The following is a 15,080-nucleotide window of genomic DNA, read 5'->3' as shown; positions in this document are numbered from 1 at the left end:
GAAAAAAATGTGCGCTCTTAGCTTACATGGGATCCGAGGCTTTCCGGAAACTGAATGATAAAGTTTTCCCGGAACGGCAAGTCAAAAGTCTGCCCTACGAAGAGATCACCAAGATCCTCAAAACGGTGTACGAACCAGAACTCAATGTTTGGTCATCACGAAGTAAGTTTCGAGAGTTACGACAAAACAATGCTGAGTCATTGCTGGAATTCGAGGGCCGGTTGCGAAAGTCAAGCATCGATTGCCATTGGGATCCGAAATGCCTGCAGGATAATCTCATAGAACAGTTTATCCGAGGACTGGCCGATACCCGAGCAAGACAATTTCTTCTGATGAAAGCCGAAAAATTGAACAAGCTGTCAGAGGTTTTCGAGATGTCGGAAAATTTCGCGAGCGTGCAGAAAGTAAGTTCGGCACCTCCCAACGACTTCAACCCAAATGGAGTTCACAAGCTTTTCAACAAGCAACGACACCGAAAACCGAATACTCATCGTCGAAGCCAATCGTCTGCGGCGAGGCAGCAGATTCCTTCGGCAAGTCAAAACAGAACTGCCTGTTTTCGATGTGGAAATACAAATCACCTGGCTCCTGAATGCTTCTTCAAATCAGTGGCATGCAAGGGATGCGGGAAAATCGGTCATCTGAGACGAGTCTGTACAAAAAATACGCAATCTCAGAATTTCCTCGAAGAAACCCCATTTCATCATGTCACCTCTAAAGAGCCCTTATTCGTAACAGTCTCGTTGAACCAACGCGATGTCAGCATGGAAATCGACACGGGAAGCGGAATCTCCACAATGACATTGGATGCTTTCCGCTCGATCGCACCGAAACACCGGCTACAGAAGAATGACCTCTGCCTGAAGACAGCTACCGGAGAGAACTTCGAACCGCACTCGTACGCGGAGGTCGAAGTTTCTTACAAGGGCGTAACAAAAATTCTACGCTTGTATCTCATGCGAGAGGCCGTCTTCCCGACGCTGATGGGACGCGACTGGATTCGTCAGCTCCCTATCGACTGGACATCATTGCTCAACACCCAGAGTGTTCATAACTGCAAACAAGCTACGGATACAACGCCACGAGACTTCAAAGAAAAAGCAGAGAGCCTACTCAAAAAGTATGGCAACTTGACCAAGCCTGGCATAGGTTGTATTCCATCAACAGAAGCCACGCTGGAACTGACCACAGAATCGCCGAAACCCCTCTACGCCAGAGCTCGACCAGTCGCACACGCGATCATAGAAATGACCAACAACGAACTCGACTTCCTCGAGAAGAACGGAGTCGTACAAAGAGTCAACGCAAGCGATTGGGCCCATCCAATGGTAATCGTACCGAGAGCTCAGGGCCGTAAGGTCAGAATTTGTGGAGACTTCAAAGCCGGCATAAATCGACACATTCGAATCGATGAGCATCCGCTCAAGAACATCCGTCATGCGCTTGACAATATAGGGAACGGTACAAAGTTCTCGAAGCTCGACATCTTCTCGGCCTTCTTGCACATGCCAGTCCGAGAAGCCGATCGGAAATTTCTGGTAGTAAACACACACCGTGGACTGTACCGATTCAACAGGATGACAAACGGGCTTGCAAGCGCCCCAGCGATATGGCAGAGGTTTATCGAAGGCATCCTCGGGGGAATCGAAGGAGTAGAATGCGTAATGGACGACATTATCGTCACGGGCCCGACAGACGATGAGCATCTAAGAAGGTTGGAATCAGTGTTGGCCCGACTCGACCAGAACGACATCAGACTCAACCCCGATAAATGCGCATTCTTCGAAGAATCCGTAACGTATTGCGGGTTTCGCTTGAAGCACCAGGAAATCCAGAAATGCAACGAGAAGGTAGAAGCGATCAGGCAGGCGCCATCTCCGAAAAACGTCGGAGAGCTCAGATCATTCCTTGGTATGATCCAATTCTATGCGAGTTTTGCTTCAAAGCTCGCCGACATTGCAGCTCCCTTGTACTCTCTTCTGAAGTCCACTGTCAAATTCGTTTGGTCCGACAGGATGGAAGAAGCGTTCGCAAGGGTGAAGCAAGAGTTGTGCTCACCTCAAATACTCGTGCCGTTTGACCCTCAGAAACCTATCATTCTGGCGACAGATGCATCTCCATACGGCATTTCGGCTGTTCTTTCTCATCAATTCCCGGACAAGTCGGAAAGACCCATTGCGTTCTATTCCCGAGTGCTCACGGAACGGAAAGCGATACAGCCAGATAGACAGGGAGCGTTAGGAATTAAGGTGGGAGTCGAAAGTATTTTTCTACTACATATTTGGTCGAAAGTTCACTCTAGTTACGGACTCGAAGCCATTGTCTCAAATCTTCGCCCCCGACAAATCCTTGCCTCCATTGTCAGCGACCCGTATGCAGCATTACGCTGTGTTCCTCACGAATTTCAACTTCGATATCGTATACAGGTCAACGAGATTGCACGGAAACGCTGACGCGTTGTCTAGGCTGCCGCTCCAGAACGAGCAGCCCATAGCACCCGATCTCATCAATGAATTTGTCGTCCATCAGATTCAGGACACACCATTGCGTTTCGAAATAATTGCCAAAGAAACGAGAACCTGTGAGGAACTGAAACCGCTGTGGCTAAAGCTCCAAGCAGCTGGGCAATCGCATCGGAATTCAAAACACTTCGGAATCGACCTCTGTGAGTTCAGCACATACCACGACGGAGTCATCTTGAGAGGGCACAGAGTCGTCGTCCCGAAAACCTGCCGTCAGAAGATACTCAAGGAACTTCACGAGGGCCATTACGGCTCTGAGAAAATGAAAAGCCTGGCTCGACGATACGTGTGGTGGCACGGCATAGACAGAGATATCGCCAACATAACCCTGTCATGCACAGCGTGCCTCACGCACGCTCGGAACCCTCCAAGAGAAGTGATTCACAATTGGGAACCACCGGCGACCCCCTTCCAAAGAATTCACTTGGATTACGCTGGCCCAGTTCAAGGCAAATACATCTTACTGATAGTCGATGCCTTCAGCAAATGGCTGGAAGCGTTCATAACGCCGAACAAAACTACGGCAACTACTCTGATCCATCTTCGAGAAACGATCGCACGGTTCGGAATACCTCAAGTCATGGTTACGGACAACGACCCCACGTTTGTGTCGGGGGAGTTCAACAATTTCTGCGAAGTAAACGGCATAAGACACATGACTTCTCCGCCGTATCACCCAGCCTCAAATGGTCAGGTAGAACGCTACGTCGGGTCAATGAAAACAGCTTTGAAGAAGCTATCATCGGAATCCGGTAATCTCGCGTCAAGCCTTTCGCTATTCTTGTACAGACAGCACATGATGCCCAGCGCCACGGGCTTCAGCCCGGCCGCACGCATGCTCAATCGAGAACTGAGATCGAAGCTGGACCTGCTGAAAGAAAAACCGTCAAGGGTCGAAGCAAGCGGACCTCCGAAATTCGCCGTGGGAGAAACGGTTATGGCAAGAAACTATCACTCGGCAGGACCGAAATGGGTTCCAGGAAAAATCTCGAAAAATTGTGGCACCAGGATCTGCGAAGTAGAAGTTCCGAATGGTATATGGAAACGACACTTCGAGCAGATTCGCCGACGTCATAAGGATTCGAGTTTCCCGAACAACGAAAAAGGATCCCTACTGCCGTTCATTTGTGATGTAGACAATGAGCGGGGGAAGACTCAGGAGACGACGAGTTCTTCGACATCGGCGAAGGTGTTGAAGACGAGCAGTTGGACTGTGATGAAAATAATTGTGATAATAGGAATAGTGTGAACGAGAAATTAGATCATGGGAGAAAAATACTTGTAGGAGCTTCCGAAGTCCGTCGACAATCGAGTCGAAGCACAAAGGGTGTCCCTCCGCAACGATATGACTCCTAAAGTCAGGGTCATCTGTAGTTCTTAGTCAGACTCGCTAGTCAATGGAAGATGAGTTTTAAGACCGCGATCTAAGCATTTCTCATCAGGGGGAAGTTGTTACGAGTTCAAATATGCCCCGCGCTCTATCGCGCCATCTACAATAATAAAGAACAACTAGTTGGGTATGAGCCTTCATCAGGCACCTATCTCCTCGTGTTCCCTCCAAGTGAAGTAGCTAACATTTTGAATAGGGTAATCCAATCTCGTTGAATTCCACTCTGGAAGCTCTCAGACAATTTACCTACGTTGCCGATGTCAGATATCAGCCTCAGATGTCACAGATAGATCGAGATGGTCCGATCTTCGAGTTTCGTTGTTTCGGAGTAATGATATACATCGATGTTCTGAAGATGTAGAAATATGAACCTAGAGATAATGTTCTCACGCCAGGAAAGGGCCTTTCCGTCCTAATCGTATAAGTGGTTACGTTCGGACTCATGAGCAGACAATCATGCTTTACGAGAATTACTCTCGCGCCGAGATGGAGTTGTCCACCGTTGACGAACCTTCTGATGATGTTCATCCGTTTATCCCACCACGGGATATTCGGCTGTGTTCTTCTCGTCCGAAATCACTCAATTGTTGGTTTCTTCTCGGTTTGATTCTTGCCTCAATTTTTCTCATCTTCACAATCGCTGTCACCTCCATTGTATTTTCATGGGTTTCAACAGTCGGTGAGTTTTCTGGTTTCCGGTGATTATCCTCTAGGTTGCCGAGCTTCAGTGACTCTTTCTTTGATTGTCATCCAGAACAGTACCTGAGTGTCACCGAGCGCATCGCTGATCAACTGAACATCAGTCAGCCGCATTTCAATTTTTCATTTCACTCCAGCGGAGATCTGGAATCCATGGGAAGGTCTCTACTATGAGGAAGGAACGAGTAGAGACATTTTCCCGCTTCGACAGTTCCGATGTTTTCCGAAGGTGATCTGGCTGGTCTGTAGTTCTCCGTTGGATCGGAAGTGTATCCTTCGACCGAAGGATCGAACGTCCACGAGACGAAGTATTCCAGTTCGTCAAATGGAGCCGAAGAGCGTGAGGAGGCTCTTCACGATCGTAGGTAATCTTAGTGACTGTGACCACAGTGACTGGTATTTATCACTTGAATAAACAATGAAGTTTGATTCGAATAGTTTTGTCTGACGTCACTCTGAGGTTTCGCGCGAAGTTTCGCGTATGGTTTCGCGCGTCTTAGGAATTTTTTTCATTGTGACGTTTTTCTGGGCTATCATAGTTGTTTTAGGTGCTTTAGTTCATCTAACATAGTATAATCCAGAGATGGAAATCACTTTTCCCGGAGTGATTTTTGTATAAAAAGGGAGGTGTCCATGGTTTCGTTATCCAGTCTTCGGCAGGATAACAAGATATGCCAAGAAGCAAGTCACGAGCAAGAAGAGAAATCGTAAAATACAAGAGCAGGAGTCGGCGAGGAACCCGGAGCCGGCGAAGAGCCAGCAAGCGAGAACAGCGGCGTTGCAGCTGCGGGAGACGGCGGTACATCGAGTGGTACTCGGACGAATCGAGTCCAGGGAGCCCGTCCAGGGGCTCATCAAGAAGAAGAGTTCGTCGCAGGAGCGACATGCCGGAGGAGCTCGAGATGGGAATACGGACCGAGCCGATTGGTGGTCCGGGGTCGGCTCCAGGTCCGGGCGGCCGCCCGGCCGCCTGGACTGTGGGGAGCCGGCCCCCGAGGAGGTCAAGATGGCCCTCCTGGAGCAGAGGGTCCGAAGGGTGCGACTGCTCGATCGCCTATGAGCGCTTCCCCGGCCGCCACCCCGCTCCCACCACTTACTCCAAGTTGGTGGGACGGGCCGTGAAGGTCGGCGGGGGCGCTCTTGCGGTCGTCCTCCTGACGGCCCTCGTAAGGCTCCAGGGGATGCTAGGTGTGTCCTTCATTACACCCGATTTCTTTTTGTGCATATGCTCTTTCTTCTCGAACCTTAATAAATTGTAAATAAGCTGAATAACATTGTTTTTCTGTTTTGATTCAGAGAGCCTGGACACTTCGGCCCCCGTCCCCAGGACGATGACCACCCCCATACCATCAGGGGGTGCGAGTCCATTTCCCCAGTGGACGGGGACGACCGACGAGCTGGATGGATTAGTAGGCTCGGGGGTATCTAATGCCCCCGAGCTGAACTTCCCGATTCAGCACCTCACGTGTAGGGCCGAGGGCCCTCACGTGATATGCAGCACAGCGATGGAGAACGCTTGCATTCTCCGAAAGAAAGATGGGCGGGTCTTTGGACCCGTCATTAAAGCTCTCCGGGCGCCCTCCAGGGCGCTCGGGCAGATTTTATTATTTTACTAGCGCTCCCGGTCGCCGCTTCGCGGCGACTCGGTATCGCTAGACTCACTACACATGCGCTAGCTCCGAGTGCGCTAGCTCCGAGTGCGCTAGCTCCGAGTGCGCTAGCTCCGAGTGCGCTGGCTCCGAGTGCGCTGGCTCCAAGTGCGCTGGCTCCAAGTGCGCTGGCTCCGAGTGCGCTGGCTTCGGGTGCGCTTGCTTTGGTCGCGCGTGCTCTTGGTGAGCGTCCCGTTTCCCTGCTTTCCCGTTTCCCCGCTTTCCCGTTTCCCCGCTTTCCCGTTTCCCCGCTTTCGGCTCCTTCGATGCTTAGGTGTTGGCGAAAAGACTCCTGAAAAAGTGTACTTTCAACGAGGAAGACTACGAGTATGGTCTTCTTGAAACGCGAAATGTTCCTCAACCTGAGGGTGTCAGTCGGGCGCAGAAATTTCTCGGTCGACACACTGGATCAAAACTTCCATCACTGGCGGATCAGGCAATGATCCAGAACAAGGAAAAGGTTCTGCGGGATAAAGCCAGAGCGGCGAAACGGAAGAAATATTTCGACAAGGGCGCCAAGAATCTGAATAGACTAGCCAGAGGTGACATAATCCGAATCCAAGCCTCGGAGAGAAACGGAAGATGGAGGGTGGGATGCTGTGATGAAAGATTGGTCCGAGATCCTACAACATCAAGCTGAAGGACGGAACGATCATCCGGAGAAATCGGAGACACCTGGAACTCAGCAAGGAGACTCCGAGGACGACGGAGAAAATAACGCTGCAGGCAGGCAAACCACCGACGAACGCCCCAAAGCCGGCAGCCGCACCGATTCAAACCAATCAGCCCACCATCGTAGAACCGGCTCGACAAGATCAACAGCCACCGAAGCTCATTCCGAGCGTTCCTATCCTAGACCAAACGGCGGCGAACAGTCTGAGGCGGAGCGGACGAAAGTGCAAGCCAACCATTTAATATCAACACAAGATCTAGTCGTTCAGAATCGCAAATAATGATAATACGTCAACCGACATCATAGACAGGTTGAGGGGCTCCCATCAGGCTCAGAAAAGACTGCTCATCAGAAGCAGGGGTAGGATCAAATGGTTTTCCGATTCAATCCCTGTTAGTATGGTATTTTTGTATAGAGTAAGTGATCGGCGGTCAGTCTCAGAGATCATGGGAATATCTTCAATCTGATAAATTGTGTACTCGTCGATGTCACGTAGGAGAGGGGAGATGTTCATGCATTTGAAGTATCGCGGGCACGTTGCGCCCGCAGACGAAAGACTCAAAATGGACACTCTCGATTCCCAGTCCTGTACGCATGACACGAGAGTCCTCATTGTGATAGATTCCTAAGCTTTACAAGAACCACCAAAGCATAAAAAACCAATATCGTGTCGGTGGGTGCATAAAATCAAAAAAAATACAAGACGGAGATATTGATAAATTCCGAGCTCGTTCAGTAGTGAGAGGAGATTTTCAAAAGTTCGGATCAGACTTCTCCGATCTCTTCGCGCCTGTAGCGCGCCTCGACACCGTTCGATTCCTCCTGGCCCTATGCGCCGCGAGGAAATTACACTCAAGGCAGTTCAACATCAAAACAGCCTTTCTTTACGGTGATTTGGAGGAGGAAACATACATGACGCAAGCGCAACCTCCAGGCTTCGCGGATGGAACCAATCGAGTTTGCAAATTGCTTCAAAGTCTATGGCCTCCGACAAGCCCCTCGTTCGTTCAATACGAAGCTGTGCCGAGTGATCAAAAGCTTCAACCTACTACAGAGCCAGGCAGATCCCTGCCTCTATTACAATCATGAGCATGGTGACATCCTGATACTGGCAATATACGTGGATGATGCCTTGACATTCCCCTCGGATAGGAGAAAGCTGGGAACACTCATATCAAAGGTAGCCAACGTCTTCGATATAACATCTTCGAAGCTACATATGTACCTGTCGCGAATCGAGGATGCATTCGCGATGGTTCCACGCGATCAGCCATCGTTGCCGCTTTCGGACGGCTAATCATTGATGTAAGAATCAGAAAAAAAGGAGAATCATATAAAAGAGTTTTCCAATAAAGATGCGTCGGAGGGCTGACTGGGACGGAACGTTATCCATTGCGTAGAGGACGAAGTAGCCTCTTAGTTCACCTCCTTGGGAAGAAAAGCCCGCAGCACGCCGTTAGCAACGGCGAGCCGCAGCCCGAACAGTTCGATCGGAGCCGCCATAGTGAGCGGACGCGTCTGGGTCGCTCCCAGGAAATCCGTCGCAGCCAGCCTCTGACGTCGCCGTCGTTTCTGAGTTCAACTGGCCAGTGATCTCCTCAATAACAAGGGGTGGGTGTGACAATGCCTTTCTGGGCATCAAAATCTCCGTCGATAAGAATCATAACGTATCAATCAATCAAAAGGAATATATCCAGACTATTCTGCAGCGTTTGCAAATGAACGACTGTAAAGAACTCTCGATACCTTCAGACAGCTCGATCTCTCAGAACGTTATGGAATTCTCGCATACGGCTCCGCGTTCAGAACCGTTCTTTGCCCAGTCGAGAAAATTCAGAACCGCTGCATCCGAATCATCGCTGGGTATTGATCGACCCTGAAGGAGAACCAAAACAAATACGTCCTTTTCGAGAGATTCAAAGAACTCAATATTCAGTTGAAACCCAACCTATATATAGACGATCAATCAGCACTGAAGCTAATACAAAACCCTCAATTTCACATGCGCACGAAACACATCGATGCGTGCGATATAAATTCATAAGAGAAACATTCCAAAATGATCAAATCAATTTTTATTTCGTTCCTATGGATCAGCAGATAGCAGATATCCTGACGAAACCTCTTCCACGTCCAGTCTTCCAAAGACTCTTGAATCTTGCTGGACTAAAAAGAAATCATGTTCGCTAAGATTCTGATCGGTCTATCGATTCTCATTCACATAAACGGACAATCATACTTCACTTATGATAAGTGCCCAAAAAATTGCATAAACAAAAACCAAACGTGCGTGATTGAGAAACGAACCGAAGTCGAAAAGTCATGTGTCCCGTCTCCTGTCGTACAGGGTGGGGCAGTATAAATTCCCCATTTTGTTTTGCTTACAAAATCCGAACCAAGAGGGCTAGCGAAGTTCTGTTCGCGGCGGAATGACCGGGAGTACATGCCCTTTCAGGAAAAATCCTCTCCGGTCCGATATCCCCCATTAGGCGGACGAGAATTGGCGAGATAGTGAAAAAACGGTCTTTCCGCGGGAAACAATATTCGAGCTCGTGGACAATGACGGCATGGACTAACACGAGAAATGAGATCACTCCTCCGGAATTGAACTGAATCTTCGGTTTATTAATGGTTGCGCTAGGAAGTTTTGAAAATGTAATCGGTCAGGTGCTTGCCTCCACTCGAAATGCAATCCCGAAGCCGCTCCACGAAACCTGCTATGACCCTCTGCAGAGCTTCCGTGGAGATGCCGGCGATTTCGGAACGGATCGCTTCCTTGAGGGCTCCCAAAGTGCGAGGTCGCTCGCGGTATAGCCTGTCTTTCAAATAACCCCAGAGAAAGAAATCGCAGGGCGTGAGGTCTGGCGACTGCGGTGGCCAGACAATATCGCCTCTCAGTCAGTGAAACCAACCGACCGGGGAACATCTCGCGCAGCACTCCCATCGATTCTCGCGAAAAGTGTCATGTTGCACCGTCTTGTTGAAACCAAATGTTGTCCAATCCGAACTCCTCCACAAGAGCATTCAGTCTCGGCCTCAGGAAGTTCTGCAGCATGTCACAGTAGCGATGCGTGTTGACAGTGACTGTGAGACCATCCTCCTCGAAAAAATAGGGCCCCCGGACCCCGAAGGTCCCCATTGCACAGAAAACTGTCAGTTTTGGACAATGTAATGGTTTCTCGTGCACCACGCGCTTATTGCGGACACTCCATCGACGATCGTTTTGCTGATTCGAAGTTCCGTAAAGATGAAAGTGGGCCTCATCCGTGAAGATCAGAATCGCTGTCTCGGGAATGATATCGAGAATGCGTTGACACGATATCCGGCGTTGGTTCCATGGTCTCGGTGTGAGCGCTTGAGCTACCGCTCTTCGATAGGGATAAAATCCGAGATCCCCATGCAGAATTCTTCGAGTTGCCCGGATGGAGATGTCCAGCGCGAGAGAGATTTTCCGCGCTGAGCGCTGTGGAGATCTCTGAACCACTTCTCTGACGGCTGACACAGCTTCACTTGATCTCGCAAAGCGCACTCCAGAACGTTTCTTCCTTCTGAGGGAACCCGTGGTCTGGAACTTATCCAACCCCAGCCTGATGGTCTTCCTGGTAGGGACCGCAGAACGACGGGGGAGGTCAAACCTTCGTCGAAAGGCTTTCTGTGTTTGGATAACAGAATTGCAGCGTGCCATTTCAGTCACCACGAATGCTTTGTGAACGGGTGTCCAAATCATGATGGAGCTGACTCGTTGGTTCCACTGAGAGCTCGTTCGTTCTCAAGTGATTCTCGATCGAAATCTCCCAGGGACATTTTGCTTGGAAGCAAATGTCGGTCATGGCTCGCTCAAAAATGTCAGGTGTTGTGTCAATGTTCAAAGATTCGCGAACACCTCGGAAGCGTGCGGCCATGCTCGAAAGTCCCTCGAAATTCAGATTCTGTCATTGTCAACGAGCTCGAATATTGTTTCCCGCGGAAAGAGCGTCACTATCTCGCCAATTCTCGTCCGCCGAATGGGGGATATGGGACCGGAGAGAATTTTCCCTGAAATGGCGAGTCCTCCCGGTCATTTTGCCGCAAACAAAACTTCGCTCGCCCTCTTGGTTCGGATTTTATAAGCAAAACACGAGCCTGGCCATGATGTCTGTTCTTGTCCCTCAGTCAAGCGGGTCTGTAAGACCAAATACCTCGGGATTGTCATCGACGAAAAGCTATCTTGGAAGCCCCAGATCGCCCTACTCCTCAATGAAGTTAGGCGAGCTGTGGCTTGCATCGCGAGACTTGGGAGAGCCTCATCGAGGAAGGTCGTGCTCGGAGCATACAGAGGACTTTTCGAGTCTCATCTGCGTTATGGAATTCTTGCATACGGCTCCGCGTTCAGAGCCGTTCTTGGCCCAATCGAGAGGATTCAGGACCGCTGCATCCGAATCATCGCTGGGAAGTCTGGAAACGAGCCGATAGATGAACTATATGATCAGTTGGGAACTATGTCGTTCCGTAAACTGTACTTGTCTGTGCTCTTGATGTACCTACAGACCCAGCTGAAAATCTCATTAGCTGCCAATGGATTTCTTCTGCTTCTTCTCCTTGGACTATTCGCTCTTCTCATTCGAAGTTGTCTGGAACCCAAGGAACCAGAAATACCTCTCGATCCCGAGCCTGAAAATCACTACTGATAACTCGACTAATAAATCTAGAATATTACAGATACAATGAACAACATGACCTACGACCTGGGGTATCGAAGCTTCAAACGAGAAATTGTCCCTATCATTAGGAGATACGTCGAAGAAGCTCAGAACGTCCCGGACCCCATTAATAGAGTCAACGGCATGTGGAAGAAGACAAATATCCCCATGAAAAGACAATATCTAGCACAAGCTCTAAGGAAAGTTCAAGACAACGGAAACGGAAGAGCGCAGCTACAGAACACTATCTACGAAGTCAAAGATAGAATTCATGAACACGAACAGACGTCACAACACGTGATATCACAAGGTCTGTCTCCAGCTGCGGTCAGCCGAGTGCTCACAGAACACGAACAGCTCTATATAAGACTGACCCAGGACACATCAAAGGAGATCAGCCTCCAGCAAGATAGGAAAGCGATCAGAAAATTCTACAACGGAACCATACACAGACAGGAAATCGGAACAACAGAACATGACCAAACCGGCGAATAATGTGTCTATCAGGGCGACTGATAACACATGATACACGCATCATCACTCGCAATGGATCCTGAATTAAAATCCTTCCCTTGCAGCCATGCGAACGCGAGAGCCACCCCCAAAATTCTCTTTTTCCTTCTCCAACCTGAAATCAATCCATAGAAGTATAAAACGAGCATACAAAAAGATGAATGGAACCCATGAACTGAATATAAAGAAAATAACCAAAACCAAAAAATCGATAAAAATGAAGAAAAAAGAACAAACCAAACGGTAGACAATATATATATAGGATGATAAATCATCTGAGTATAGGATCGTTAATTGGACGTCTCCAAATATAGGTGCTGTTATTTACGAAAAACGCGCGCTCCATCGGCCGCCGCCAAAAGGCGAGGGCAGATGGAAAGAATGGTAGAGAAACCTCAGAGAGCAGAATCCGCGCGTGAAAACGCTCTCTTACGTTCTGCCTGTCGAAGTGCGCGGTCGCTTCTCAGCGTTGACCGGCGTAGACAAGAATAAAGTGCCTACGGGCAAGTATCGAACGACTCCCGGCTCATCCCTACATTTGGTGGAGATAGCGGTGCCGACCCCATACCGCAATGAAGCGAACCCCGCCAGTGTTGAGGAGCAGAAGAGGCTCTCAACCGGAGGTGCCAGCAGCACCGGAGGATCCAGTAACACCAGGCTCCGAGCCAGAACAGTTCCAGCGGACATCAGCCTGTTCAGCTCCAGCATCCGATCAATCATCTGATCCAGCAGACAGTTTCCAGGAACTCGTAGAAAACCAGCTCCTGCAAGAGGATGCCGCCGTCAAGCGACTCCTCGCTTCGACACTTGAGGTAGGCCTAGCATCGAAGCCTACCCGGGTCCCCAGCGCCTCGCAACCCAGCTCCAGCGGATATGCAACGACAACATTGAACCAGCAGCAGGATGTCAAGAGGAGGCATCCGGATCTAGCACGATACCAACCACCCGGCGCCCAGAGAGTGGCCGTTCCAGCACAAGAATCTACACCGATCCAGCAGCACGCGCCGGAGGAAAGCCGATCCAGCAAACCCCAAGGTCAGCAGATCCAAGTTCCAGCAAGCAGCGAGCAGGCCGGGATTTCCAATGCGGAACTCCTGGCCATGCTCCTGGAAATCCAGATGCAGCTAGCAGAACGAACGCAACACGAGGTGCCCCGGCAACACGTAAAGAGCCGACTACGAAAACTTCAGCGGCAAGCCTGCCCAAGACGCAGCGGGGTGGCTAAGATCCTTCAACCGCACCGCGGACTACAACGGCGATGACGAGACGATCAAGCTGAGGCGAGTACCACTGTCCATGACGGACGACGCTCTTGCATGGTATGAACGAGCCCAGTCCGAGCTCGTGTCGTGGGCCGCGTTCGAAGCCCACTTCAAGAGCCGCTTTGTAGATCTCGCAGCCAAACGACATGAGGCGCTCAGAAAACTGGAGACGCTGACGAGGGACAAAGACCAAAGGCTCACCCCGCACTTGGAATACACAATGAAATTGTGTTACGACTTCGATCCGGAAATGAGCGAGGAGCGGGTCATCGAGAGGAGTCTCCAGACACTTCGGTCGGAGGAAGCGTATGCGCTTCTCTCCGTCAGACCGACGACCATCAGTGAGCTGCGGGCTCACCTCACGTGGATGGACAAGACGATCCCGCATCTAAACGATAGGAAGTCACAGCCGTCGGATCTAGCAATCAACAGAATCGGGGGATCCAGCAGAAACGACGACGAAGTTCGCTTCGGGAGATCCCGCAGTTCATCAAGAGAGAAATCCGAAAGAGGCAAATCGCGCTCCAGCAGTCTCGACCGCCACCCTCAGCTCCAGCATAGAAGCAGATCACCGGCTCCAGCAAACTACGCACAAAGAGGTAGATCTCCGGCTCCAGCAGCCGCCCAACGCGCACCGCTCCAGCAGAGAATCCCGACCCAATACTTCACGGCCCGGCAATACCCAGCAACAGACTACAACCCCAACGGGAGGGTTCTCTGCAACTGGTGTAACAACGTAGGCCACACGATCAAGCATTGCAGGCGCAGGATGGAGCTCAAGCCGAGGACCCGCGCAAGGCTCCAGCAGTCGGGAAACTCCTACGGCCGTTAGAAGAAATCCGTGAAGACTTCAACGCCGCCCACCGCATTCACGGGAACCGCATACAAGTGTATTTAGGTAGGAATGAACAGGCTCTAGCATTAGTGGATCTGGGCGCCGATGTCTCAGCCATACATCCCGATCTCGCGAAAAAATTCAGTTCTAGCATCAAAAAATTCGTGCGGGTAGCAGGCAACTCAAGAGTGCCGATACGTGGCCATTGCGCCCCGTTCGAACTAGCAGTCACTGACAATTTGAGCAACAGAATCATACTGGGTCTAGACCTCTGGAAACAACACGGCGCTCTCAGTGATCTCAAACGAGGCATCGTTAGCTTCCAAGATATGCCTGATCACCGAGTTGGAGAGATGGGAACTGACGAAAGAGAGCCCCCAGTCATGAACCACATTCGAGTGGTGTCGGATTCCGAGCGGAACAAGGATAGCAGCGCGCGGGGCCCAACGGCAGCGAGAGCGGGCATGAGACAGGGCGGGACATCGGAGCTTAGAGCCAGGCTCAGAACTACGACGAGCGTAGTTATTGCGGCAGGAGAGACCAGAATCATAGTACTAGAGTTAGACATGTTAGTCGACCTTAGTTCACACGGCGCACAGTGGTCAAAAATCGATTTCTAGGTGGACAAAATTATTCGGTCGTTTTTCGCCCATATCTCAAACTTGAATGGTTCAGACTACCCGATACGATGAAAATTAGGGACGGATGACCCCCCACAAGGACGCACCGACCCGAAGAGTTGCGATTTGTGTCGATACGACCGAGGGAAAATTCTTCCGTGGCCGACAACAGGCGAAAACCTAAATTGCTCATTTAAGACCTTTGCCCCGGCTTACCCCAGGAATTTTTTTTTTTAAA

The 15,080-nt window shown here is 50.3% G+C and overlaps 1 protein-coding gene and 1 pseudogene across 1 annotated transcript; both read left to right on the top strand.

The window, feature by feature from the left end:
* Positions 1–26: 26 nt before the first annotated feature.
* LOC100907457 (uncharacterized protein K02A2.6-like) lies at positions 27–3,771 on the top strand (annotated as a pseudogene).
* Positions 3,772–13,421: 9,650 nt separating this feature from the next.
* LOC108864149 (uncharacterized) lies at positions 13,422–14,219 on the top strand. Its single transcript, XM_018639187.1, has one exon. The coding sequence runs from the start codon at positions 13,422–13,424 to the stop codon at positions 14,217–14,219; it is 798 nt and encodes a 265-aa protein (XP_018494703.1).
* Positions 14,220–15,080: the final 861 nt, after the last annotated feature.

Source organism: Galendromus occidentalis, unplaced genomic scaffold (genome assembly GCF_000255335.2).
Source record: "Galendromus occidentalis unplaced genomic scaffold, Mocc_1.1 scf7180000077396, whole genome shotgun sequence".
NCBI classification, from domain to species: Eukaryota; Metazoa; Arthropoda; class Arachnida; order Mesostigmata; family Phytoseiidae; genus Galendromus; species Galendromus occidentalis.
Note: the sequence above shows the minus strand (reverse complement) of the source record. Positions and strands in the feature narration are given on the sequence as shown.

Excerpts from the sequence above, each read along its gene's own strand:
- LOC108864149 (XM_018639187.1), top strand. The coding sequence starts at position 13,422 with ATGACGGACGACGCTCTTGCATGGTATGAACGAGCCCAGTCCGAGCTC.